At 57.5% G+C, this 25,414-nt stretch overlaps 3 protein-coding genes across 23 annotated transcripts in view; 2 read left to right on the top strand and 1 right to left on the bottom strand.

The window, feature by feature from the left end:
* Positions 1-7,423, top strand: part of PHF21A (PHD finger protein 21A) — a 171,216-nt gene extending 163,793 nt beyond the window's left edge. For 16 of the 17 annotated variants that reach the window (XM_070427871.1, XM_070427880.1, XM_070427883.1 and 13 more), the window contains 3 exons: positions 606-681; positions 1,060-1,163; positions 2,697-7,423. In XM_070427871.1, the coding sequence (XP_070283972.1) occupies positions 606-681; positions 1,060-1,163; positions 2,697-2,954 (438 nt within the window). In that variant the 3' untranslated portion in view covers positions 2,955-7,423. Of the gene's footprint in view, positions 1-605; positions 682-1,059; positions 1,164-1,621; positions 1,701-2,696 lie in introns of all 17 variants that reach the window. The other variant, XM_070427885.1, reaches the window with a different exon arrangement.
* Positions 7,424-7,592: 169 nt separating this feature from the next.
* On the bottom strand, positions 7,593-12,947 carry LARGE2 (LARGE xylosyl- and glucuronyltransferase 2). Of its 4 annotated transcripts, none has more exons than XM_070427865.1 (14): positions 12,741-12,943; positions 12,315-12,648; positions 11,954-12,036; positions 11,664-11,787; positions 11,251-11,422; positions 11,037-11,165; positions 10,462-10,574; positions 10,263-10,388; positions 10,017-10,172; positions 9,730-9,890; positions 9,039-9,317; positions 8,577-8,726; positions 8,281-8,476; positions 7,593-8,042 (listed from the first exon to the last, which is right to left on the bottom strand). In XM_070427865.1, the coding sequence occupies exons 2-14, from the start codon at positions 12,585-12,587 to the stop codon at positions 7,836-7,838; spliced, it is 2,169 nt and encodes a 722-aa protein (XP_070283966.1). In that variant the 5' UTR covers positions 12,588-12,648; positions 12,741-12,943; the 3' UTR covers positions 7,593-7,835. The 4 variants fall into 4 exon arrangements, with proteins under 4 accessions (XP_070283966.1, XP_070283967.1, XP_070283968.1 ...); XM_070427866.1 differs by having other exon boundaries at positions 11,037-11,141; positions 12,741-12,941; XM_070427867.1 differs by lacking the exon at positions 8,281-8,476 and having other exon boundaries at positions 12,741-12,947.
* A 4,409-nt stretch (positions 12,948-17,356) lies between these two features.
* On the top strand, positions 17,357-23,859 carry PEX16 (peroxisomal biogenesis factor 16). Of its 2 annotated transcripts, XM_070427864.1 has the most exons (12): positions 17,357-17,550; positions 18,137-18,370; positions 18,574-18,609; positions 19,413-19,489; positions 19,834-19,967; positions 20,104-20,204; positions 20,867-20,947; positions 21,080-21,232; positions 21,334-21,406; positions 21,538-21,657; positions 23,049-23,113; positions 23,712-23,859. In XM_070427864.1, the coding sequence occupies exons 2-12, from the start codon at positions 18,259-18,261 to the stop codon at positions 23,768-23,770; spliced, it is 1,011 nt and encodes a 336-aa protein (XP_070283965.1). In that variant the 5' UTR covers positions 17,357-17,550; positions 18,137-18,258; the 3' UTR covers positions 23,771-23,859. The 2 variants fall into 2 exon arrangements, with proteins under 2 accessions (XP_070283965.1, XP_070283964.1); XM_070427863.1 differs by lacking the exon at positions 17,357-17,550 and having other exon boundaries at positions 18,035-18,370.
* The last annotated feature ends 1,555 nt before the right edge of the window (positions 23,860-25,414 follow it).

Here is a 25,414-nt window from a genome sequence, read left to right as displayed (position 1 = left end):
CATTGGGATGCTGCTCAGGTCTTTGGAATCTGGTCTGAGAGAATTCTGGATTTTCCCCTTTTAACCTTGGTCCTCTTCCTGCTGTCGCCTGATGTAGTTATAGGGACAGTTCTCTCCTTGTTCTCTTCCAGTTGCTGCTTTGTGACCCTCTGATCATTTGCCACATGGGGTCTGGAGTATATGTGGTATCAGAGCTGAGACGTCATTTCCTTGGCCAGGCTGCCTTTCAGGGGCATGGAGCTAAAACTGAGATAGGCCGCCCGTGTCAGGTCAGGGACGAAGCTGCCCATGGCTGCGGCCACAGTGCCGACCTGCCGCTTATGCTGGTGGTTCTGCCTGTGGGACTCGTCAGGAGCCTGTGACACGAGTGAAAAGATAGGAGTGCCCAGCTTCCTTCTCACTCAGGGCTCATGTAGCTTGGCTGTCCTTGCTTTGTACCTCATTCTCTCAGGCTGGTATCTGGAACTTTACAGTCCAGAAACTGTAGAACAGCATTTTGCACCGCTTCCCTCATAATCCCGCCTGGATTTTTATCTGCCCTTAGCTGCAGACATCCTTCCTGTGTTTACCTCCTCCTCAAGGTAAAATTCTAAACATCTTTTCAGATGCTGAAGAAGGAAGAAGCAATCCCGTGGCCTGGAACTTTGGCCATTGTCCATTCCTACATCGCCTACAAAGCAGGTAAAGAGTTACCCGTACGCGCTCTTGTATCATCTTCCCTTGTTTAAAAAAACAAAAAAGGTACTGGAAGTAAGTATTTGCTTTGTTTTAAAAAGGAAATTTAACGTTAAAAATGAAAAGCTTCTAGTGAATGAAGTGGAAGATTGTGTAGCACTTTCTTGGGAGGAAGAATGAGAAGTAGATCTTGTTCATATGAAGCCAGGCTGAAGCCCCTGACCATCTTCCTAGCAAGTCTGTGCACAGAAAGGGGAAGGGGGTCCTGTGCACTGGCTGGGGGCTCGGGGAACTTTGGGGAGAATATCTTCTTTGGCAAACATTCTGAACACTGGCCTTTTCAAAGAATTTATTGTTAAAAACAGTTCTTTTTTTTTTTTTCAGCTAAAGAAGAAGAGAAACAGAAGTTACTTAAATGGAGTTCAGATTTAAAACAGGAACGAGAACAGCTAGAGCAGAAGGTGAAACAGCTCAGCAGTTCTATAAGTGTAAGTGAGCCTCCTGCCTTCGGCGATAAAGCAGACAGAGCTTCCCAGGCACATCGCAGCTCCTGTGGCTCCCAGGACTGGTTCCAGTCCTTTAGCTCTTAACACAGCTGACTTGGGCAGATGGAAAGCTTGCCTCCAGTTAGAGTTGGCCCTCAGGTACAGGGGGCCCATTGGTATATGGTGCCTTAGCCACGCTCTGGAACAGCCTCTTGGTTTTGGTCTGAGAGCAAGCATTTTCAGTCTCCTGGCCGCAGAGGTATATTAGAAGCTGCAGTCGTGTAGCCACCACCCCTGTGCGTCCTAAGCATGTTTGGGGGGAGTGTGGAGCCTGACCTGACAACAGACGGGTGCAGACCAGCCCCGCATCTGCGTCTTTCTAGTCGCCCAAGCTAGTGAGTCCGTCCACACGGCCTGTCTCTTCCACTCTTTCTTCCCCACCGTGCTGTTTGCGTTTCCAGGTTTTCCTGACCAGCCTGAGGAAGAGGGGTTTCTAGAGACAAGTTTGGAAGTAAATACTGCCCAGCCTGCCGTGTCCAGGTGGGAACGAGAGTTGTACTTGTAACCGAGATTCAGAGGCTCCTCCCGACGGGCAGGTTCTTTCCCGCGGAGTAGGTGCCTGTCGGAGTGAGGTGGCCTCGGCCCTCAGACACTGGGTGGTGTCCCGGACCTGGTGACGGTTGAGCTGTCCCACTCACCTGCTTTCGTCCCTCCCCACTGTCCTACCCATGGCATGCAGGTCTCACTTCTCTTTCCCTGCCTAGCGTAGAAGCCAACAGGTATGAGAGGCTGAGGGCAAAAGACTACAGGTGACGAGCAGGAGGGGTTCTGTTGGCTGAAGTCTGATTCTCCTAACATCGCTGTCCTGCCCAGGCTCTGCCTCTGAGTTCTTGCCGACCGAGTGATCCTCGGGAGGCCCTCCGGTTGAACACAGACACCCCTGGCTTGTTTTCTACCCTGAAAAGTTCAGTCCGGTCCTGACCATGTTAGCACCGGCAGCGCGGTGCAAACACCCGCCCAAACCAGCTTCCGCGCGGCTGTGGGAACTTTGTTCTTGTTGTTTTTAATTCTTACCTGAGGATGTTTTTATTGATTTTAGAGAGGAAGGGAGAGGGAGAGAGAAATACCAACCGGTTGCCTCCTATATGCTCCCTGACAAGGGATTGAACCCGCAAGCTGGGTATATGCCCTGACTGGGAATCAAACCTGCGACCCCCACATGCTCTAACACATTGAGCCACACCGGCCAGGTGGAATTGTGTTTTTAAAATTACTTATTTCATAGTATTCGAGCAGTCATTCACCTTTGGTTTTAAGTCCCAGTGTCGAGTAGAATTGGCTTTTAAACCACTCGTTTGCCCTCTGTCTCTTGCCTCTGGGGCCTCCTCCTTCCTTGGGTGGTGGCTCCCATTCCTGTGGAGCAGAACAGGTCCCGGGCTGCACTCTAACCAGCGAGGATCCTTCCACCTGCAGAGGCTGGCAGGCCTGGCGGCAAAGCCACAGGCTCAGTGCCACCGCCCTTCTCGTTTGCTGCAGAAATGCATGGAAATGAAGAACACCATCCTGGCCCGGCAGAAGGAGATGCACAGCTCCCTGGAGAAGGTGAAGCAGCTGATCCGCCTCATCCACGGCATCGACCTCTCCAAACCCGTAGACTCTGAGGCCACTGTGGGGGCCATCTCCAACGGCCCGGACTGCACCCCCCCTGCCAACGCCGCCACCTCCACGCCAGCCCCCTCCCCGTCCTCGCAGAGCTGCACAGTGAACTGTAACCAGGGGGAAGAGACTAAATAACAGAGCCCTGCCAGGAGAAGCCACGGGATCCCGGCGGCGAGGAGAGCAAAACACTGAAGACTCTAGAAAAGCAAAGCCGGATTTCTTCTGGAAAGTACAGAATTCTTTTGGTTCTTTGGTTCCAGAGAGAGAGAAGATGCTTGTGCCAGGTGGCACCAGAGTTTGCCAATTGATCCTTCTTATTCTGTGTGTACATGCAAAGATTGGACCATGTTACATGAAATAGTGCCAGCTGGAGGTTCTTTGCCAGCACCATGCCAAGTGAAATAATATATTTACTCTCTCTATTATACACCAGTGTGTGCCTGCAGCAGCCTCCACAGCCACGATGGGTTTGTTTTTGTTTTGTTGGGTGGGGAGCAGGGACGAGCGGAGGGAGGAGAGCAGGTTTCAGATCCTTATTTGCCGAGCCGTTTGTTTAGGTAGAGAAGACAAGTCCAAAGAGTGTGTGGGCTTTTCCTGTTTCTAAACTTTCACTACTTAAAACCAAAAAAAGGAAATCGAGATTTCACCAACCCCAGTGCCCAGAGGAGGGATGGGGAGGGAATGGGAGGGAGCCGGGGTGGGAAAAGTATATCAAATAAGCAGTATTTCTTATCGTGTGTGGTGGGCCACAGTGTGCGGAGAGATGGGCACCAAGGACGGCCGTCGGGTTCTCTGAGCACGCGCTTCCCCGCCGTGGGCGCCCCACCGCTCCCCAGGTTCCTTCCCTGCTCTGGCAAATGGGCGCGCGCCCCGTGGATGGTGGGTCCCTTCCCTCTCCAAGAACAAGCAGAGCCAGGCTCGGTCAGCCCTTGCCCAGGGCAGGGAAGAAGGGTGTGTGTGTTGAGGAAGGAAAAAAGGTGGATCAGTGATTTTACTTGAAAACAAGCTCCATCCCCTTTCTATATTTATAAAAGAAGATCCTGAGCGTAGCAGCACACGACCAGGTGTGTGTGGATTGAATGGAGACGTCTCTCTTTTTCTTTTTTTAATTTTTGTTCTTTATTTTCTTTTTTAAAAAGTTTTATTTTATTGTTTCTTTTACTTTTTTGGTAACAAAAACTAAAATAAGGAATAGAAAAGCTGTTTTTCAGGCTGACAGTCCAGTTAAGGGTAGTCGAGACCTTGCATGGTAGAATAGGAGCCATAGTGTCAGTGAGGTCCAGTGAGTCTGTGTGAGTCCTTGTGTCATCGTCGGGGCACTGTTTTTTATGCAAGGGCAAAATCTTTGTATCCGGGGAAAACAACAACAACTTTTTTTTAAATTAAAAAAGAAAAATAAAAGATATTGAGGTCTTCCTAGTGTTACTTAAATTAAGATCAAGGTAAGAAACATTGTAAAAAAAATTACAAAAGTGCTATTTGTTTCCTAAAAACAGTGATTTCTATTAAAAAAGGTGTCAGAACTGGAGAAAATGCTGTGTAGTTATAATTTTTTAGCACAGAACCTGCTGATCATGATGCCATTTTGCTGTGTTTGTGTCTCAAGACTGGTGGGCTAGTCTCCATGATTTCTGACCTGGGATGGCTGCCGGCCTGCCGGGCAGGGGCGGAGCTCTCCTACCATCCCCTCCTCAGAGAAGACTGCCCTCTCTTCTTGGTGCAGGGATCTGGGCTCCTGTTTTTGAAGCCCAAATGGAGTGTGGATGGTATCGAGGTCCTACCCACTATCCCCACAGATTTTGCTAGAGCAAAAGGCTGGTGCCTAAATAAGATCCCTTCCTTTGGTGCTGCTCTTGGTCTTTCAGCCACCAGCATTTCGAGTGCCTGGGGGACAGCTTGGAAGGAAATGGCCAGGGAAGCTCATTGGTGCCTATGCACCCCAGCCCTCTGGGAGGGGGCAGGGGGCAGGCTGGCTGCATCAGCCCTTGGTGCTTAGAAAGAACAAAGGAATGCGGTTTCTCAAGGTTGCATGGTGTGTCAGAGCCAGAGCCCCAGGGTGGCCTTTGCATCTGTCTTGCCTTTGAAGAGAGGTCTAAATGTCCAGCCCCTTTCTCTGCCTGCTGGCTCCAGGCACCGGAGATGGACTTCACTCCACTTTGCCCACCCACAAGCTTCCTGGGTAACCTTTGGCCACAATCTCTGTGCTTGCCTTGGCTGGCTTGTCTCCTTAAAAACCAGGGTTCTGAAAGGCTCGGACATTTCTGTCGTCTTGCCTGTGGAAAATAAATTTTGCCAGGTGTGTGCTCGGGCTGGAGTTCTTGGCCCAGCAGGAGGGAGGCAGAGGCCCGTGCACCACAAGCCCTCCCAAAGCCCCTCCCCCAAGCCCACCCTGTGCTTCTTACTGGCCAGAGTCTAGGAGGGGCAGGAAAGGTCCCATTAACTTCTCCCTCATCCAGTTAGACCCAGAGACAAAGATGGATCCTGAGAGCAAACACAACAGAGAGACACTTCTTAGGTGAAATGTCTCACCTCCACCAGCGATTTTCATCCATCTTCCAGGGAGGTCCCAGGAGGGACTCCGAGGCAGGACTGAGAGGTTGCCTGAGGGGGATGGAGAGGAGCTCCCTTTCCTCATGCAGAAACCAAGGTGCTATGTCTCGTCAGGGAGTTTAGGAAGTGCCTGGACTAGTTGGAGGAATAGCTGGCGGAGGTTCAGGGCCCAGCGCCAGGCTTAACTCCCCCTTAGCGCCCCCCCCCCCAAATTGGGGCCCTCCCATTCGACTTGTCTGGGCCCAGAAGCTGGGAAACCATCATCACAGAGGCCTCGCTCAGGAAGGAGCTGCCTGAGGATTGGGTGGGGGCAGGACTGGGAATTGGCGGGTGCTTTGCCTGCTGCTGTGAGCAGTCCCACTGACTGTGCCTCGGGTCGGGGTGTAGATTCTTCCTGAGGTTCAGATGTGAGCCATGTGGGGAGTCAGCTAGTATAGAGTACAAAAATGCAACCCTGCCCAAGCCCCCATTCTGGACTCAAATGTTAAGACACCCCTTACTGCAAAGAAAACGCCCTAGTCACGCAGTCTCCTCTTCCTCTCTGTCCCCCAGGCCCGTGGTGCCTGTGACCACCTGAGACACTCAGGACTGCCCCACCCGAACGGCTCCGCCTCCTCCTCCCTCCTCCCCTTTGTTCCCCACACCTGAGCTGCTGGATACTTCTGAGACCAGCTGGCTTTGTAGTCACTTTAGAGGCCAGGGACCCGCTGGTCTGGGACCAGGTAGCTGCCCACCTGGCCCTTGATCATGGGGCCCATTGTCAGTCCTGTGGTTCGGCGCTGTGTCCTGGAGGCAGTGAGGTCATGTTGCTGTCATCTTCCTGCTCAGCTCACTTTCTTGCCAATGTGGCCTGCAGGTCCTTTTTCTTTCATGGAGCCTGCCCGGTCTTGTCTCCCCTCTGCTGAGCTCATCCGGAGTTCTGTTTTCTTCCTTCCTTATCAGGCCCTTGGGGCAAACCTGCTGGTTGTGCCTGGCAGGGAGGCCCATGTGGGGCCTGCAAATGGCCATGGCAGCCTCCAGCCGGCAGCATCTGAATGCCCGGTTTCCCTCCAGGAACTGCCTCTCCGGTCCCTGCTGCTGCTTGGCTCAGCAGGTGGCATGAATGGGTGCAGTTGCTTCCCCCACGCCTCTCCCATGAGGAGGACCGTTTCTGCTCTCCTGTCTGAGTGCACTTGCCTCTCTGCCATCTCCTATTCTTCCTCTCTGGGGCCAGCAGAGCCTCCTTGGGCTCTCGCTCCCAACTCACACAACGCACCCTAAGTGGTTTCCTCCCTTCACTGCCTCTCAGGGTGTGGTCTTATTTTCCCAAGGGCTTCATAGGAGACTTTCACTCCAGGGGCAAAAGGCTCTTGGGGTGGTAAGATGGATGGTGGCCCAGGAACATTTTCCAGGCCCTGGGTTCTCGATTCCATGGCCTCTGTTGGACAGAGGCAGCTGTGCTCTGTGGACATGACTGAGCCTCACCCCACCCCTCAGCTGGGCACCGTTGGCAGGAAACAGGAGGCCCATTCTCATCCTGACTCACAGCCATCCTCAGTGTCAGCGCCTGGCCAAGCAGGGAGGGTGGCTGAGAAGACAACTGACCCTCCCACAAATGTGAAGGGGAGGAAGCTGGGAGTTACACCCTGCCTGGAACTGGGGCGGAACTCTTAAAAACAGCCCTTTTCAAGGGAGACCAGGGTTCACCAATCCCATGGGCTCGCCCTTTCCACGAGGCCCTCTTGAACCCCGAGGACACCCTGTCCCGCACCGCAGCCTTTGGCCCCTGCCCTCCCAGTGTCGTTGGGTCTCAGCCCAGGGTAAGCTGCAGCCAGGAGGACAGAACAGGCAGCCAGAGGTCAGCACGCTCTGAGCAGAAGAGCCAGCCCCCACCTGTCTTTGTCCACACCCTTTGTGATCTCAGTCTTGGTAGAACTTGTATTTGGAGTTTTGTGCTTCAAAGTTTTTGTTTGTTTGATTTTTGTTTTGAGGGGGTGGGGGGATTCAGAGCAGCTGATCAATTTGTATTTATTTATTTTAACATTTTACTAAATAAAGCCAAATAAAGTCTCTCAGCCTCATGGTGTTGGGTTTGGGGCCAGGGAGGGAGGGCAAGACACACTCCAGTCACAGCCTCTGGGGGAGGCCGGGCCCTCCTATGACTCCAGCAAGACTCGGGACCTCCCAGGCACTCCCTGGGCTCATGGATGCCCTCATGCCCCAAACCAAGAAGAACATAAAACACAGCTTTTAAAACATTAATTATGAAAAAGAGGTGTACAGTTGAGGAGGGGGGAACCAGCCCCAAACCAGCTGGGGCAGAGGGAGAATAGACCCCAGCGACCGAGCAGCAAAGGGAGGCCCCAGGCCCCACCCCAGATGCTCCACTGCGGCCCTTCCCACAGACCTTAAATAATTTAAATAACGGAGTGAGTGAGAGCCAAGGCCAGGGGCAGCGGAGAGCCACACAGGCCCAGCCTTGGGAGGTCAGGGGGCCTCAGGCTGCTGCAGGGCAGTGAGGTATTTGAGGGCAGCAGCCCCATAGTGGCGGGACAAGTCCTGGAGGAACTCATCCTTAAGGGCCTGCAGGCAGTCTCGATAGGTGGTGCTGGAGCGGAAGCGGGAGATGTAGAGACTTGGGGTGTGTGGCAGGTGGATGGTGAAGGCCTCTGGCAGCACCAGGAACTCGTATTCCTGCAAGGGTAGGGCAGAGCAATGGTCAGTGCCTGGGCTGGGGGATGGGGAGCAGGCTTACCCAAGAGCCTCTAAGAGCCAAAGCCAGGCCAAAGGGCGGATAACTGTAGTTCTACAGAAGGGTGGGACTTCCTGTAGTGCTGCCGAATGGGGCAGTGTGCCATGCTGAGACACGGTGAGCTCCCCGGGCCTAGAGGTATTTAAACCGCAGCCGGAGACATTAAGGATCCCCCCTCACCTGTGCATCCAGCTCCATGATGTGGGCCACCTTGTTCCAACCAAAGCCCACAAAGCGGGGATCATAGCGGGGACAGTCACGGGGTACCACCACATAGGGCTCATAGTCCCCAGCCCATTGCACACGGTATGGGACCTGAGCCTCCCGCCAGCGGGCATAGTCTGTGGGCGCGTGACCCCGGGGCCACTCGTGGTACCTGTGAAGGGGGACAGGACAAGGAGCCAGGCTGAGGCTAGGAGCTTGTGGGTGGTGGGGGCTGGTGTGGGCAATGGGGACAGAGCCGTGTCCTCTCCTACCTGAAGGTGTAGACAGAGCCAGAGTCTAGCAAGGCCAGCAGTTCAGCCTTGGAAGTGGGGAAGCTGAACTGGTAGTGCAGGGTCTCGAATGCTGGCACCACCAGGGCTGCCTTCCGCCTGCTGCCCAGCTCCAGCTGCTCAATGGAGGCCCTGAGGAGGCAGCACCGTGAAGGAGGGACGGCTCTGCCTCCAGCATGGGCCAGTGATTCTCCTGCTTTCGTTAGCCAGGGGCTCGACTCTTAAAGGCTAGCTCACCCTGACACCTACTAGCAGACAGACATGAGTGGGACTGCTGTGGGAAGCAGCCCATCCCCACCCCCGCCATCTCTCCTATGGCAGCCCAGGGAGAAAGTGTGACCCCGGCCCTAATACAAACCCCATTCTACAGAGAACACTGAGGCCCAGAAAGGAGCAGGGACTCACTCGCCTAGGGTTCTGATCCCAACCATGTACCCCACCCACCTGAGGTAGTCGTAGAGGGAGTAGGCAGGCAGGAAGTCAATGTCGCTGAGGAAAACATAAGGCGTGAGGGCCTGGGCCAAGGCCACGTTGCGAATCTGGTTGATGGGGTAGAGGGGACCCTCACGGTACACCACGTGGTAGGCCACATCCTGCCGGGCAGAGAGCACCTCCGAGGCCTCGATGAAACGCAGGAACTGCTGGGCTTCTGCGTCTGTCAGATACAAGGCCAGGCTCATGGGGCCCGGCCAGTGCCTGCACAGAGCCTCCAGCATCTGCAGCCTGGGGTGAGGCGGGTGGTCAGCCAGGGAGGGCTGGAATACCTTCCAGGTTAGCTGCTACGGACACCCCTTCCAAGCACTTTTTGAGCTGGTCTTACTTAATCTTCACAATTACCCCACCAGGTGGGTCATTCTCATTGGACAGATGAGAAAACCGAGGGCAGATATTAAGACCCACCCATGGTCCCACAGCTACAGAGGAGCGTCCCCAGCCGCCTGAGTGATTCCCAACAGCACGGGCCAAGCCCCACCCCAAGCCCATGCTCTTTCCACCATATCCTGTGTTTCCAACTTCGGGAACTCCTGAAGTGCCACGCCCTGAGAGCTCTTCCTTCTACCAAATGCCACCTGCCTCTCAAATGCCCAGTCCCAGCCCACGCCATGCTCTCTGGGGCTGCCTTCCACATCCTCACCGGTCCATGGAGAGCTGAGCCACAAGGGTGACATCGTGGGGCCGGGGAGGCGGTGGCTCATGGGGCAAGAACGTGATGTGCACACGGTGCACAGTGAGCTGCTGCTGCCGGAACTCAAAGCAGGCATCTTCCTCGTTGAGTTGTGCCAGGGCCTGCTGCAGCTGAGGGGGTCGAGGGCAGAAGGACCAGGCTGGGGCAGGAGGACAAGTCCCCAGACCAAGCTGGGCCCCACCAGAACAGAGAGGGACAGAATCTCCCCAAGGCCAGGGAAGGCGACTCCCTCTCACCTGCTCGGCCTCAGGTGGGTGCGGGCTAGGGCACCCAAAGAGCTCTCTCCGCAGCAGGTTCCCATCGTACTCCAGGAAGGTCAGGTAGAGGTTGCGGAAGAATTCCACATGCTTGTTCTTCACACGCAGCTTCTTCGGTGAGTTCCAGTGGATCGCCTGGGACCGGGAGGGTATCAGTGGGGGGATGGGAGCAGGAGTCCCCATCCTTGGCCCACTACCACCACTCAGCCCCTCAGCCCCGCTCACCTTGATGTCAGCCGCCTCCAAGTAACAGCGCTCAGCCAGCGTGTGGTCAGACAGCTGCACATTCCAGACACAGGGCAGGGGCTGCACCAGTGCCGGGTGCCCCTTGATGACAGCATTGAAGATGTCCTGGGCAGAGACAGCCATCTCACCTTGGCCCTGAGCCTGCCCCACCCCTACCCGGGGCTCCCCCGCCCCAGACCTGGTCGGCCAATGAGGTGGCGGGCAGGGTGAGGAGCTCCTGTGTAGCAGTCAGCTTCCACATCTGCTCCCAGCCAGCCTGCCGCAGCCGGTCCAGCCACAGGAGGATCACACCTGCCCACAGGGAGAAGAAGTCACCCCCACCTGGGACGACCCGGCTCCCAGAGCCAGGGGCATGGCGGACTCTTTGGAATGTTTATTTTTTGACTTGCTGGTATTTTCTGTCAGACAGGAGCAAGGACAACCTCTATGAACACTCGATCCTCTTGGGGATGAAGGAGAGTCACTGCACAGCTTCCAGAGCATGTCCACAACCATCTACTCACATTCAGTGATCCGGGGGCTGGTAAAATCCCCATTTAATGGATGAGAAAACTGAGGCACAGAGAGACCAAGTGAGTTGGCCAAAGTCATCCAGCATGTACAGCCAAGGTTGGCGCTGTCTTCTGGCTCTTCTCCCCGTGTTCTTTCTACAGCACTATTCTTCCTGGGGGCTTCCTAGCATTCTGTGCCCTGCCCAGTCCCTGGAGTCCAAGGGCCAGCGGCCACCACCACCACCGCCACCACCATCCCCACCTGTGTTAAATCCCCTGCCCAAGGCAGGCCAGGGCTTGTGGTTCCTCCAGAGGTTGCCCAGGTACCAGTCGCTCTGATTCTCCACAAGACCGATCACCTGCTCGTCTGGGAGGGGAGGGCATGAGGGAGCTGCTTGAGGCTCAGGGCTAGGCCACAGGGGGGCTTGGACGGGCCAGGGAGGGGGGTTGGCTGGGGCAGGTCCCAGGCCTCTCACCAGAAAAGTGAGCGAAGAGTGCCCAGAGCTCTGCAATGTCGGAGGCGAAGGTGACATCTGTGTCCAGGACAATAACCCGGGCCAGGTCAGGAGGCAGGGCACCGGGCAGCACTAGCTTCATTAGCCCGTAGAGGCCAGAGTAATGCTTGTTGGGGATCCAGGAGACCTGGGGCTGTGGGTGGGAAGGGCAGGGCATGAGTCTGGCAGAGAAGAGCCCATGAGCGTCAGAACATACTCGGTGTGACACAAGGAAAAGAAGGCGTGAGCGCCAGGAGGGGTGAGGGATTTGAGCTTGGGTAGGTGTGACCGAACTGTTCCAGGCAGCTCTAACCTCTCTTCTCCTCCCCCCCCAGGCCCTGGGAGGAAGGGGAGTGGGGCAGGCTGGGGAGGAGGAGAAGGGCCAGGGCTCCTGCCTTGAGCTCATTGGCGTCATAGAAGCTGACACGGACAGCGGGCACCATCCATGTGTGAAAGAGCGTCTCCAGAATGTTCCTGGCCACGGCATCGGTCACCAAGTGGAGGTGCAGTGGGTTTTTCCTTTGGGAGGGACAGGGGAGGAAGGCTGGGAGGGTCCAGAAGGAACTGCACGGGCCAAGCCCCACCCCAAGCGGCTCCGAAGTGGAAGCACCAATTTTGCAATCCGGCGCAAGACTTCGTTCAGCCTCCACTCCGGGCGCCCCTCCCCCTCCACACCTGGCCCTACCTGTAGAAGAGCAAGGACTTGACCAGAGTGATGACGTCTCGGCTGGTGTTGTGTCCTGCACACACGATGGCCACGTGCAAGAGCTGGGGGAGGGGGAGACGCTGAGGTTGGCAGTCCCGCCAGGCATCTGAGCTGGGGAGGAGCAGGGGGAGGAGCAGGGGGCGGGAGGGGGCAGCGTCCGCCCCTGTCATTTCAAAGTGGGGAAACTGATCCCTGTAAGGGGAAGTGCGAACCCCTGGCGCCCCAGCTGGCTGGACGCAAGGCCAGGTGTGGGGATTCCCACGGGTGGCCAGGTGGCCGCGCGGGGGGCGGGGGGGGCGCGCCCCCGGGTCTCCCGCCGCCAGGGGCCCTGCACACCTACCTCGCACCTGGGAGGCAGCGGCCGCGGCAGGACGCAGTCCGAGCGGTTGTGGCCCCCGGGGTCCGTCTGCGGGTCTCGGTCGAGGGCAGCAGCCCCCCGTGGCCGCCCGTCTTGGGGGATCCGCGGCGTCAGCGCGCAGGGGAAGGACCCCGCGCCGCCCCGCGCGCGGCGCGCACACTCCAGGTCCCCGCCGAACAGGAGGAAGCCGAGCAGCAGCAGCAGCAGCAGCAGCGCGGCGGCCCCCAGCGCCCGGGGGCGCCCTCGGGGCAGCATGGCCGTCCGCGGGGCGCTCAGGGAGGGGCGCGACCCCGGGCCGCGGGCTCCATCGCGGACCCTAAGGATCCGGGAGGGAAGAGAAGGGTCAGGCGTGGGCGGCGGAGCCCCGACGGCCGCCCGTTCCCGTCCCGCGCTGAGTCGCCGCCTCACCTTCTCCTGCGTCTGGGGGACCCGGTCCTTTCTCTTCCAAAAGCCAGGCGGGGTGCCGGGGAAAGGGGGTTGAAGGCGCAGGCCAGCCCAGTCCAAGCAGGAGCCAGCCCCGCCCCCAACCTGGGTTCAGGTTTCACCTCCGCTTGACTGAACCCGAAGGGGCGGGGAGACCCCCGGGGCAGGGAGGCCTGGCCCCGCCCCCGCCCCGGCACCCGCCCCCCACCGCCAGCGGGGCAGGAACCCAGGAAGCCTGCCCCTCCACCCCCCCATAGATTGGAGGAAGTGGGGGGCCGCCGCCGGGGAAGGCTCAGTCCCAGGTACCTGCTCTGAGCCCATCCCCTTCTGGGCTGCTCTGGGGCCCCACCTCCTCCCCTTCACCTCGCGTGGGGGTGGGGCCTTGACCGGGGCCCGGCAGGAAAGGGGCTGCCCGAGGAGGGAGGCTGGAATGCCGGCCCTGGGTCAGGGGCACCTGCTCCGGGAACAGGAGGCGGGGACACCTGCTCCGGGGACTGACTGGAGGCGGGGCCGGCCGAGCTGTGCCCTGGAGCCAGGGAACACCTGAGTCCCTCTCTCCTCCCGGATCTTTGCGCTCCATCCCCGCACCGCCCCCCCCCCCACCACCACCTCCCGCTCAGACCAGGTGGCCCGGCCAAGCCCGGTGGGGGCTGGGACAAAACGGCCTCGGGAGGGTGGCCTCTTGCCCAGGAACTGGCGAGAGACCTCAGCGACGCGGGGCCTGGATTCCCCGGCTCTTGCCTGGATGAGGGGCTTGTGCGGGCGCCCGCCTGGGTCTCCTCCTCTGCTCCCCACCCCCACCCCACTGCAGGCACCAGCCTGGGCTCTGCCCTGAATTGGGGAGGGGAGAAGGAGGGGGGACGCTATGGACCACGAACCACAGCCGCGGGTGACTGCTCTGTGCTGTGGTTCCACAAGCTTCATTGCAGTCACCCCCACACGAGCCCTGGGACGTGGGCGCGCTCCTCCCCCAGAGCTAAAGTGACCTGTTAGAACACCGGGCCTTCTTCCCCAGGCGCCACCCTGCAGGCCGGTCCCTGCTGCTCCTCCCTGAGGGCTTCCTGCCCCAGGACTTGCCCTTGAAGTTCCTTCTGCCTGGATTCTGCCAGATTCCCTAAGGCCTGCCCCTCCTCCCACATCCCTAGATTTACTTTCTTCCTAGATTTACTGTCTCTGGGACCTCTTGAGATTGGGCCGTGTTGATATCTAGATAACCTGCCTCTCCCATAGCTGGTGTCTGCTCAAGGGTCTGGGTCCCCAGCACCCAAGCAGAGCCTGGCACGGACCACGTACTCAGTAAATGGCGCTGAAAGTGGACGGGACCCACTGGGCCTCTCCCTGGCCTGGAAAAGGGCCCAGACTGGGTCTTTTAGCCCAACATCCAGCTCTAAAAAGTGAGGGCCTGGGAGGTCCCAAGTCCCCAAAAAGCTGTAACAAAGCATCCCAGCCTGAGACCCTCAAGGATGCCTTTCTCTGGGAGATGGGGGTCTTTGGGCCTTTGGAGGCCAGCGGCAATGGTTGTCATGGAGATTGATGGCAGCTCCTTGTAGATCTGGGAATTGGGAGATGAGGGGTTGCAGGGGCCACCCAGGCATCTGGAGCTTTGAGCCTCCAGCCCCTCTGACTCTCATCTCCAGCCTGGAGCTGGGTGGGGAGTGGGTGAATCCCTCTGCAAGACCCTCAATAGACTCTCTGTGGGGGTTAAATGTGAGGGAGCAAGTAGGGTACACAGTCAGGGCCTGGCAAGGGAGTTTGTGGGGGGAGCTGGGTCAGCACCTGGGATTGAAAGGGACTGTGGTCACTCACAGTGCTGGCCCCACCCCTCGCTCAACCTTACCATTCAGGAGAAACTGAGGTGCTGAGATGCCTGCTGGGCCTCCAGGAGGTTCTCTGGGGTGTGGAGGGAAAGGGAGACTGGTATGAACATATCAAGTACTGTATGCTGGTCTTCTAGACCTGAGACCGGGTTTGCCCAGCACTTTGCTGTGTGACCCACTCTCTGGGCCTCAGTGTCTTTATCTGTACCTGTTGGTCCTCTGTGGCTCAGGGCAGAGTTAAGGAGGGGAGACCTGGCCCAACCTGCCCAGAGGCCCCTCCAACCCAGCAAGGTGATCAAACCCAGGCAGTGGCCCAGCAGGGAGGAGCTGCCCTGGGCGCCGCCGCCAGCACACAGCCACTCTTTGTCTCTGGGACCTAATTAGGCCCAGAATCTGGAGAGGAAATTCAGGCAGCCCTCCTGCAGTTAACCTGGCTGGGTCCAGAATCCCCTCCCAGTGGTACAGAGGTGTTGTAGGCAGTTAGACTGACATAAGCAGAGCAAGGGCAATGGGCCAGGTATAGAAGATCTTCAGGGTGGAAAGCCCCAGGTGCCTAGCAATAGTCAATCAATTGTAGAACGGGACCTTGCCCCCAGGGTGACCTTTCCTCTCCTGGCATATCACTGGTCAAGGTTGGAATCCCCTGACCTTTCCTCCCTAGAGATAACACTTAGGTCTTAAGTTGTATTTCAGCTCCAGGTTCAGATAAGCAATAAAACCAGCCATGGCTGACCAACTGCATTGAATAATGACCACCCCCCTCCACCCCCCCCCCCCCCCCCCCCCCCGCTTCCCGGTGCCAGCCAATCAATCAATGGAGACTACAACCCTGAATGGACACACCTGGAAAGCTACCGAATATTCTAAGATCTTTTCCTGAGACCTCCCCTAAAATATCTGCCCTTAAAACCCTTAGGAGAGGGCCCAGTGCGATATCCCTCCTGGGAGCACATCCATGCCTTTCCCTTTCCCTTCCCCAGGCACCTTACCATTAGCTTCCACTCCCAGGCTCCAAGGGCCCTTCCTTTTCCTCCATAACTTGTTTCCTAAGCTCATTTCTTTTAGAAATCACTTTTTCCACCTCTTTAATTTACCCAATAATTGTTCTCTTACAGTTTGGGTCTGGACTCTGAATTCTTTCCTAGCCAGAACCCAAGTACTGAAGTTGCTGACCCCAGGTTTGGTCCGACTCCTCTCCCCCAACAGACATAATGGTGTTGCTCCCGCCGCCTACGACCGAGGGAGGCGAGAGAAACAGGCTCAAGCCTAAGAACCCCTCATATTCTGTCTGGAGGAGGCTGCCCCTCTATTTTCCATGCCTCTCTCCTTTCCAGAAGCACAGAATCACACACTCTCCCTCCAGACTCTTCCACAGCCACAGAGGGTGGGAGTGGAGGTGTACCCACCAGTGAGGTTTGGGAAACAAATTCATTAAGATGGTAAGGTACAGGGAGGAAGGGAAAAAGAGCCCTACACCAAATGCCCTGACCCCTGGCCTTTATTTAATACCCGTTGCTAACTTGACTTATAACCAATGGCTCTTGCGGGGCTGTGAGCCATAGGAGAGAGAGCACTGCCTCAGAGACCTACATTGTTGTCCTTTTGGCCAATGCCATTCTGTGTGATCTGGGACCAGTCCTTCCCCCTCCTTGGGCCTCTTATACCCCATCTGCGGAAAGGAGTTCCTAGCAAAGTGGCCAGGTTGCTAAGAAGAGCTGAGTGAGTGAGCCGGGCATTCAGGAGGTGGTGAGAAATTGTGCTAGTGGTGCCCACACCCATCTCCTGTATTCTCCAAGGCCTTTTGCCTCTCCGGAGAGCACCGAACACATCTCCTTGGGTCTTCATTCCTTGGTCTGAGTAATGTTAATGTGAGAACATTCAAACCCGTAAAGAATTTTTGCGGGGGGGGGGGGGGGGGGGGAAGGATACTTATGTAATACCCTTTGTAATACTTTAAGTGAAAAAAAAAAAAAAAGAATTTTTGTGAGTTTATTTGAGCCAAACTGTCGACAACTGCCCGGAAGCAGTGTCTCAACGGATTGGGATAGTGCTCTGGAGAATGGCGTTCTTTATCTATTTTTACACATTGCAATCAAAGGAGGAGACGTAGGTGGGTTACATGAAATCCACTGGTGATAGAGCAAATGGGAGAAAGCAAAGCGGGGAAACCTCTGGTGCCCAGGCACATTAGGTTGTGCCCCAAGGGGTCCAGAAAAAGGGAAGTTACAAGTTACCCAGACATTTCAAGGATATCTCTCTATATAAAAGCCTAAGCGACCAAACGACTGAACAACCCAACAAACTGTCGACCCTCTGAGCACACTGACCACCAGGGGGCAGATGCTCAACACAGGAGCTGCCCCCTGGTGGTCAGTGCTCTCCCACAGCTGGAGCACTGCTCAGCAGACAATTGGGCCCCAGACGCAGGCCTCACAGCTGGAAGGCGCAGCTGCAGTGGTGGGAGTCTCTCCCGCCTCCTTGGCAGCTACTGCGGCTACTGAGCGGCAGCAGGCACAGCAGGGCTGGGATGAGTGGGAGCAGCGCCCGGCTGGGCTCAGGCTCCTCCCCGGCCGCCTGGCACACTACTACATCCCTCACCTGGAGATGGTATCTGATGCAAAGGGATTGGGTAAAATGACGTATCACTATTCTCAGGTACCACACCTGCCAGCAGCCCCGCCCCCTTCTCCACAGCCAATCGGCAGCTGCCCCGCCAGAGCGTTTGTTACTCGCGCCTCCGGCCACTCTTCTCCGGGCGCTGCCCCTTTCCAGGAGGCAACTGGGAAGGGATCCCCAGGATTTGCCCTCATCGCTTACGGAGCAGCTGAGCTCCGGGAGGTGCGTCGAGGACCGAAAGCGGACCACGTCTGCCCTCAAACCATTTTACAGATGGAGAAACCCGAGGTCCAGAGAAGGGAAACTGCCCAGCCGAGAGCCGAAGCTCGGGCCAGGGTTTCTCCACGGAGGTGGGCGTGCAGGTGCGCGCTCTTGGTGGGCGAAGTCCTTGCGGGAGCTTGGTCCGAAGCAGGGCACTGACGGTGCTGTCCGGGGGAGGGAGCCTGCGTGGGGTGCAGGATCCATCGCTGCCTCCGTTTCCCTAGCACTCGACGGGAGACGATGAAATTGGCGACACGCGCGCCTGCCGAGACACACTCCGACTATATTAGACTCTCCCGGCGCCCCCTCAAGTCTGATGGAGGCTCCTTTTCGCGCGCGACCTCCCAGCCCTTTAACACCCGGTCCCCCCGTTCGAGCTTCTCGGTGTTCTATTGGAAAGACTCTGTCTAGGCCCCTCTAGAACGTGAGGCCCAGACCGCCCGGAGCTGGCACTGCGCATGCGCAAGGACAGCCAACCAGGGAGGCGGAAAAGCCGGTCCCGACTTTGTTGAGCTGCCGGGGAGGGGGGGGCGGGGGGGAAGGGGCGGAGATTGTGTTAACCAATGACCTGAAGGAGCAAGGAGGGCGGGATTAGGCTCTCGGTTGCTAGGCGCTACCTTTGTGGGAGGCAATGTAAAAAGATGGGTGATCTGGGGTTCAATGGCCCTCACGTCACCGTCCTTCCAGACCGCGGAAGTTAAGCAACAGAGAGGCGGGCCTAGCACCGGAAGCAGGAAGGAGGGCACAGGAAGCCAGGCGCCGCCACCACTGGCACAGGCAGTCAGTGGGTCTGTCGGTCCCAGGGCAGGATGGAGAAGCTGCGGCTCCTGGGCCTCCGCTACCAGGAGTATGTGACTCGTCACCCGGCCGCCACGGCCCAGCTGGAGACGGCAGTGCGGGGCTTCAGTTACCTGCTGGCAGGTGCCACCCCGACCTTTGACCCATCCCTTTGAGGCTCTGACCTCTGACTCCTCGGGTCCCCTTCCCGGAGGAGCCGGGGTAGTGATCCCTGAGCTCGGGAAGTTCCTTCCAGGTTCCCGTGGGGCGTAGGGAGGGGACATCCAGGGACCCACGCCCGCAGGGTGGGACAGCGCTCACCGACGCCGCCTTCTGTGCCTTCTCAGGTCGCTTCGCCGATTCGCACGAGCTGTCAGAGCTGGGTGAGCCGGGCTCAGGGGGGTGGGGGTGCGGAGTGGGGGGCGGGAGGGCCCCGAGTGCCTCCCAGAGGGGGACCTCCCCAAGTCGCAGTCCCAGGCTTCCCGTTAGGTCATCCTGTGCTGTGACCGACTGGCACAAAGGCCCAGCAGCCACTCTCCTGGGCCCTCGTGTCCCCGTGGCTGAAAGACAAACCTGGGCTCCTTGACCGGTCAGGCGGCTGGACCAAGGGCTTTCCTTGCCTTTGCCTAGTTAATCCTCCCGACAGTCATAGAAGGTCAGTGCTGTTGTCCTCAGTGTCCAGTTAAGGGAACAGAAGTTCAGTGAGGTTAGAGAATGGCCTCTGATGATCCCAGAACCAGGATTCAAATCCAGGTTTCCCAGATCCCAGGATCCCCAGACTGACTGCCTCTGTAGTGTTTGCCCAGTGAGCCCTGGAGGTGATGGTGCTGAAAGCAAGAGCTGGGTTTTGAAAGGTGGAGAGGGAATGGGCTTTCAGGGACAGGCTGCAGAGAAAGCAGAGGCCAGGAGGTGAAACCACACATCTGTGGCTATTTGGAGCACAGGGGGCAGTTCTGGGTTGGTTTGTCCCTGAGATCAAACCATCCTTTCTTGTTCCGCCTGCCACACGAGATCCCATTGGGGAGTGTGGAGCTCTGAAGAAGTGGGCAGGGAGGCAGGTTGGTTTCCACATAGTCTGTGGGTGGCTGAGCACAGCAGGTGATAGGTGATCCAGGCAGCTCTGGGGACAAGGTGAGGAGGTGGAGGCTGCAGAGCCAGCCCCTCAAGACCACACTCTACCCCTCAGTGTACTCTGCCTCGAACCTGCTCGTGCTGCTCAATGATGGGATCCTGCGCAAGGAGCTTCGGAAAAAGCTGCCTGTGGTGAGAATTCTGCCAGGAACTGAGGGCGGGAAGCATGGGGACTCAGGAAAGAAATGGTAACAACCAACCTGTGTGCGTAGCACATGCGATGGTCTCATAGAATACGAGACCTGCCTCTGTCCATTTGAGCCTCGAGTCATCTCATGGGGTGAAATGTCCAGGTGTCAATGTCCCCATTTCAGGTGGAGAGACTGTTTTAGAATCATGGAGTAGCCTGTCCCAGGTGGAGAACTCAGGCCTTCACATGTGGAAAGGGGAAAATCCACCTGCTGTCAGAGGAGTGCCCTGGGGGAGGCTTGGGAAGAGGGAGTATCCCTTGATCTCTTGGCCTGGGGTTCTTGCAGTCGCTGTCCCAGCAGAAGCTGTTAACATGGCTGAGCGTGCTGGAGTGTGTGGAGGTGTTCATGGAGATGGGGGCCGCCAAGGTGTGGGGTGAAGTGGGCCGTTGGCTCGTCATTGCCCTCATCCAGCTGGCCAAGTATGTTGGGACTGTGGAGGGCAGGCCCTGGGTGGGGGTAACCGAGGCCAGCTGTACAGATCGGGTTCAACAGCACACCTCTGCACCCCTGCCGGCTAGTCACCTCCCCCCCAGCCCTGCCATACTCCCAATCCAGGGCAGTACTGCGAATGTTCCTGCTCATCTGGTTCAAGGCTGGCCTCCAGACCTCACCCCCCATCGTTCCACTGGACAGGGAGACCCAGGCACAGCCTCCGGGTAAGCTGCTTCCCCACGCTGGGGTGGAGTGAGCATGGGACTACTCTGTGGATTTAGAGCTGACCCAGTGAATCTTGTCCATTAATGGAACACATCTGTCCCCGTCAACTCATTTGTTCTCATCACCCTGCATTTTACAGAGAAGAGAGAGAGAAATTAGGTTGGGACAGAATCAGAACTTGAACACAGGACTTCTGACATGAGAGTCCTCATCCTTTTCTGTGGTCTGCATGACGAGGGGACAGAGCATCAGCAGGAGATGGGGATCCTGCCAACCTCGTCTCTGGGCCTGCCTCCGTATTCAGAACCCCAAGTTCATGAGGCAGGACACCCCGCAGATCTATCCCTTCAGAGCTGTGGGCCCATCACTATTGGGCTGAGCCTCATTCTCCTGGCCTTGAATGGAGGCAGTTCTTTGCTTCTCCTCTAGATCATGTTGCAAGCCAAGGATTAAGGAGATACAGCCCCTCTAGTGCTGTGGTTTCTGTAGATGTGGTTGGGTTCTCCCTGCTTCAGTGTCCTTGCCTCAGCTGCTGCCTTCGCACAGGCTCATCCATTCTCCCCTTAGCCCACGAGCCTTCATTCACTGCACACATACTCTTCGCAGGCTCTGCTGGAAACATGTCCCTCTGACAGTGTGGCCTTCTGTCTGTCCCTGCTAGATGGTGAGCACAGCGGTAGTGGCCAGGAGCAGTCATACGTGGGGAAGCGGTCACACAGAGTGGTGCGAACGCTCCAGAACAGTAAGTGTAAGACGTAGCTGGACTCGGCATCTCAGTGCTGAGTCATCATGGGCCTGAGGGCCTAGTTCTCATCACCACCCGCCCTCCCCCGCCCAGCCTGGGCCTGGCTTCTCATCTGCCCTTGTGTTCTAGCTCCGTCCCTGCACTCAAGGCACTGGGGAGCCCCCCAGCAGCAGGAGAGACGGCAACAGCAGCACCAGGAGGAGCTGAGCGTCACTCCCACCCCGCTGGGGCTGCAGGAGACCATCGCAGAGTCCTTGTATATTGCCCGGCCCCTGCTGCATTGTATCCTTAGCATGGGGCTGCCACCGCTGGCGGGTAGGGATTGACGGGAGTGAGCAGGGCGGGCCCTGTGCTGGAGACATCCTTGACGCCTTGGCCATCAGTGCTCAGCCTGGGTCTATGGGGGCAGCGGTCGTGGAAACCCTGGCTCCTATCTGGTGTCGTGGATGTGACCAGGTGAGCCTGGGCCTGTCTGGGGTCTCCACTCCCTCCTCCAGGCTTTGTGCTACAGGCCTGGCCCCACCTGAGCAGGCAGGCGCCCCTATTCTTCCTGTTGCTGGTCCTAACTATGTCCCTCATCTCCCCAGTCTGAGCCTCCTGAGTGACAGGAAGGGCCTGACCCGGAGGGAGCGGCTGGAGCTGCGGCGTCGGACCATCCTGCTGCTCTACTACCTGCTGCGCTCCCCATTCTATGACCGCTTCTCTGAGTAAGGGCCCTACAGTGCATGGCGAATGGCGGGGCCCACACTCAGCAAGGGAGAGAGGCAGGAAGTAGGATACCAGTGTCCCAACCCTTCCTGTTCACGCCTTCCTCCCTCCCTCTTCCCCATCCCAGTTTCACTGAGCACCTGCTGTGTGCTGTCCTGGGATGTGGTCACTTGTTCACTTATTGGGTCCAGCCTAGACCTGCTCTCCGAGCTCTAGGGACCACCAGCCCATGGGTGCAGGAGCTTAAGCAGTTGTTGGCAGGAGACACAGAGGACCATGCCCAGGGATGGTGGTGGCTTGGGCTTGCCACACCCTCCAGGTCACTTGCACATTCCTGTCAAGTAGTTTGGATTATCCCCACTTCTTACAGGAGGCACTTGAGGTTCAAAGAGGTTGGGCAGTTTAAACAAAGCCACCCAGCTGGCCAGTAGCAGAGCCGAATCCCCACATCCAAGTTCTCTCTTGGCCTGACCCTTGCCTTGCCCCACTTTGTCACCTGTAAGGGTCCAGAGCTCTTAGCCTCATCCGGACACAGGGAGGCCTGCGGGGACAGCGGGGGAGGACGGTGTGGTGCCCAGGGCCAAGTCTCCCAAGGGCCTGGTCCAACCGAATCTGAGGAGGGGTCCCTGTATAGCATTTGGGGTGTGAGACAGCAGGAGGTTCCCGGGGCCCCTCTGTAGGTTTTAAAAAGTACTCCGCTTCCTGTACTTCATATTATGACCGTGCAACTTCTGTCTTTTTCTGAGACAGTAGAAAGCACGTTTATGTCATGTTTATTATCACCTCCGTGAGGAGAACTGTCTGGCAGGTTCTGCTTTCAGATAAGTTTGAAAGCTCACAAGGCACTAAAGCCAAACCCTCTTCCATATTCGAGAGGCTCACAGGAGCCTCATGACCTCCCCCCACCAATTGCCTGCACTGTACAGAGGGAACATCACAGCCCCAGTCTCTCGACAGGCATTTTGAAACAGTAATTGCAGAGGTGGCTTCCCAGGCTCCAGCTTGGCTCGCTGTCCGCTGAGCTGATCAGCCTGGCACCCTCAGAGCAGTGCTCAGACTGAGAACGGTCTAGAAGCCAGTCAGAGAAATTCCTTGTTTCCCCCGAGGACAGGAGCAGGGTGCAGTCTGGGGAGGCACAGTTTTTCTTCCCCTTTTCCTATTGTCACAGAGACAGTAGGGTCTCTCTGGAGCCGTGGGCATCCCAGGCCCATGGCTGGGAGCTATGCCCGGGGTCTTGTCCTTTGTACTGGGGTCTGTCCTTGCCCCATAGTTACTTTCTGTCTCCTGACGCACTGCCTGCAGTCAGGTGGTCAGTGAAAGCGTTTTAGCATCCTCATTTGCAGGGACCCGGACACCCCACTCAACCTGCTCCCTGTTTATCTCCTTGCAGGGCCAGGATCCTCTTCCTGCTCCAGCTGCTGGCAGACCACGTCCCGGGCGTTGGCCTGGTGACAAGTAAGCATGGGGCGGGGTGTGACTATTACAGTGTGTTGTGGATCTCATGCATGGCCCTGTCCCCCTGACTGTTTTCTATTTGTCTCCTTGTAATTTGATTCTGGCCACCACCAGAGAGAGGGCGGGAGGTCACGGTAGGTGGGGAAGAGCTGGACATGGGCCAGGCTGGTCTTTAGCGCCTTAGGCAGCTGGAAGGAGGGTCTGGCGTGGGAGGAGTTAGACCTTATCAGCCATCAGCCTTTTCCCTGCCTCCATGTCCTGGAGCGACATGAGACTCTGGGTGGACACACGCTGGCGAGATTGAAGCCCACTGGGCTGCTTGCAGATTCCACCTCAGCAGAGAGCCACTGGGCTGGGCTGGCAGCGTCTGTACAGCTGGACACACTGGGTGGCTTCTGAGCGTGAGCATGTAAATGGAGACAGAGATCGCTGTTTTTACTGCCTCCCAGGGGTGAAGAGGTGAGGGTCAGTCTCCAGGCCATGTAGATGTGAACAGCTGTACTTGAGCAACAGTGCTGACAAGGAACCTGGGCAGGGCAGAGCTAGGAGTCTGGCCCTCAGTCCTGAACTTGTGTGTTCTCTCTCTCTCTCATTGCAGAGCCACTCATGGATTACTTACCTGCCTGGCAGAAAATTTATTTCTACAGTTGGGGCTAACAGACATCCGGGAGTGGGGCATGGGGAGGGGCAGGGGGAGCCTCGGCCCTTCAGTCCCCTGGGCCCTAATAAAACTGACTCTGGCAGTATCCAAGTCTGTGGCCTCTCCCTGCCCGCAGCCCGGGGCGCCTGGCACCCCCACCCTGGCCAGGCTCTGTGCTCAGCCCTGGGCGCCACCACAGCCCTCTAACACCTTCTCAACTTTGACTGCACCCTCCAGTGGTGGAGCCGCTGCAGCTGTACCTCGTCGCTGGACCAAGCAGCCTCTGCTAGGACTGGGACCCAGGTTCCTCAGCCACAGAAAGCTGGCACTGAACCTCGAGCACGGGGAGCTGCTTGTCATGGCAGCTGCGGGAGTAAACTGCCTGTCTCACTGGTCCCTGGTGACAAGGCTGAACCCAGGCAGTGATGACAGCTGCCTGCCTGTCTTCCGGCCAGAGCCACTGTCTGCCCCTTCCCTCTGCAGGGCCCTGCTGCTCGCCAGCCTCTGTGAGGGAGCCTGGGGAGTGGTGGCCCAGCGCAGTGCAGTGTGGCACCTCAAGCCCTGAACTCCTAGTCGAGAGCAAAAGGCTTTTCTCCTTTGGGAAAAGAATGCCAGGCACCAGCCAGCACTGGGGTTGATGCTGGGCTGGAAGGAACAGCAGCCTGAGCAGCTCTGGGGGGAGCTGGGTGTAGGTTCTGCCTGGTCTTTCCCTTTCCTGCCCCCCTGCCCTGCCCCCTTTTCCCTGTAAACAGACCACACTGTGCTGCTGGTTTCTAGCCAGATGGTGGTCCCTTAGGTTCCAAGAACGCTGTCTGCCTTGGTATCTGTCATGTGTCACCTCCTAGACTCCCAGGTGAAGCGCCCCCCCCCCGCCCCCCCCGCAGGGGCCAGCCTTTCCTGGACTGCTTTCCCCAGTGCCTTAAGCCACCAACCCCAGGCCCTGTCACAGCTCGAGGCCCACAACCTTCCCCTGTGTCTACCAAGGATTGCTTGGCACTTGCACTGTAGCAGGCTCTGCTTTGTGCAGTTTGTTCAAAAATGAGTACAGCACAGTTCTTGCCCCAGCTCCCAGCAATCGGTGGAGGAGACGCATGTAAATGCATGCAGTGCGCAGGTCGCTGCAGCGAGTACAAGTGTGTGTGAAAAGTAGTCTAGACTCGGTGTGTTCCGGCTCAGGCTGACTGGGAAGGCTCACTGGTCAGGGAAGCCTTTGTTCCAGCAGGCTGTTAAACTGGTAAAGCTCCATCCGTTTTTTGATGACAGACCCGGGGAAGAGGCCCTGTGTGCAGAAAGCAGCATGTGTAGTGTGGCAGTGGCGTGAAGCCAATGCTGGGCAGAGGGAAGTAGAGGGTGGGAACAGAGGGGATGAGGCTAGAGAAGGTCAGGGCCAAATCCAACAGGCCATCAGCTACCAGGTGAGAAATGGACCTGCCTCGGAGGCAGTGGGGAAGCTGCTTGGTGCAGGGTGGGCTGACGGGCACAGACGGGATGGGAGCAGTGACGTTGCTGGTGGAGACCTAGAACAGTGGATGGGGCTGAGTTAAGGCCATGGCAGGGCGATAGGCTTAGGAGTGGCCCAGGCAGGCCTTGGAACTGGTTGTTGAGAGGAAGAGGTGGCAACTTGGGGGCAAGACGAGTGAAGGTCGAGGGGTTTGGAGTCA

This window comes from Myotis yumanensis, unplaced genomic scaffold, assembly GCF_028538775.1.
Source record: "Myotis yumanensis isolate MYYU_CA2020_CCGP unplaced genomic scaffold, mMyoYum1.0.hap1 SCAF_10, whole genome shotgun sequence".
NCBI classification, from domain to species: domain Eukaryota; kingdom Metazoa; phylum Chordata; class Mammalia; order Chiroptera; family Vespertilionidae; genus Myotis; species Myotis yumanensis.
This window is presented reverse-complemented; position numbering and strand designations above follow the sequence as displayed.

What these genes read in the sequence shown, in the direction of transcription:
- LARGE2 (XM_070427865.1), bottom strand. Translation starts at nt 12,587, where the DNA reads ATGCTGCCCCGAGGGCGCCCCCGGGCGCTGGGGGCCGCCGCGCTGCTG. An exon ending in CGCTGCCTCCCAGGTGCGAG is followed by an intron (nt 12,037 to 12,314) that starts GTAGGTGTGCAG and finishes CCCCTCCCCCAG; the next exon opens with CTCTTGCACGTGGCCATCGT. An exon ending in AAGTCCTTGCTCTTCTACAG is followed by an intron (nt 11,788 to 11,953) that starts GTAGGGCCAGGT and finishes TCCCTCCCAAAG; the next exon opens with GAAAAACCCACTGCACCTCC.
- PEX16 (XM_070427864.1), top strand. Translation starts at nt 18,259, where the DNA reads ATGGAGAAGCTGCGGCTCCTGGGCCTCCGCTACCAGGAGTATGTGACT. An exon ending in GACCCAGGCACAGCCTCCGG is followed by an intron (nt 20,205 to 20,866) that starts GTAAGCTGCTTC and finishes TGTCCCTGCTAG; the next exon opens with ATGGTGAGCACAGCGGTAGT. An exon ending in TGCCCGGCCCCTGCTGCATT is followed by an intron (nt 21,233 to 21,333) that starts GTATCCTTAGCA and finishes CTTGGCCATCAG; the next exon opens with TGCTCAGCCTGGGTCTATGG.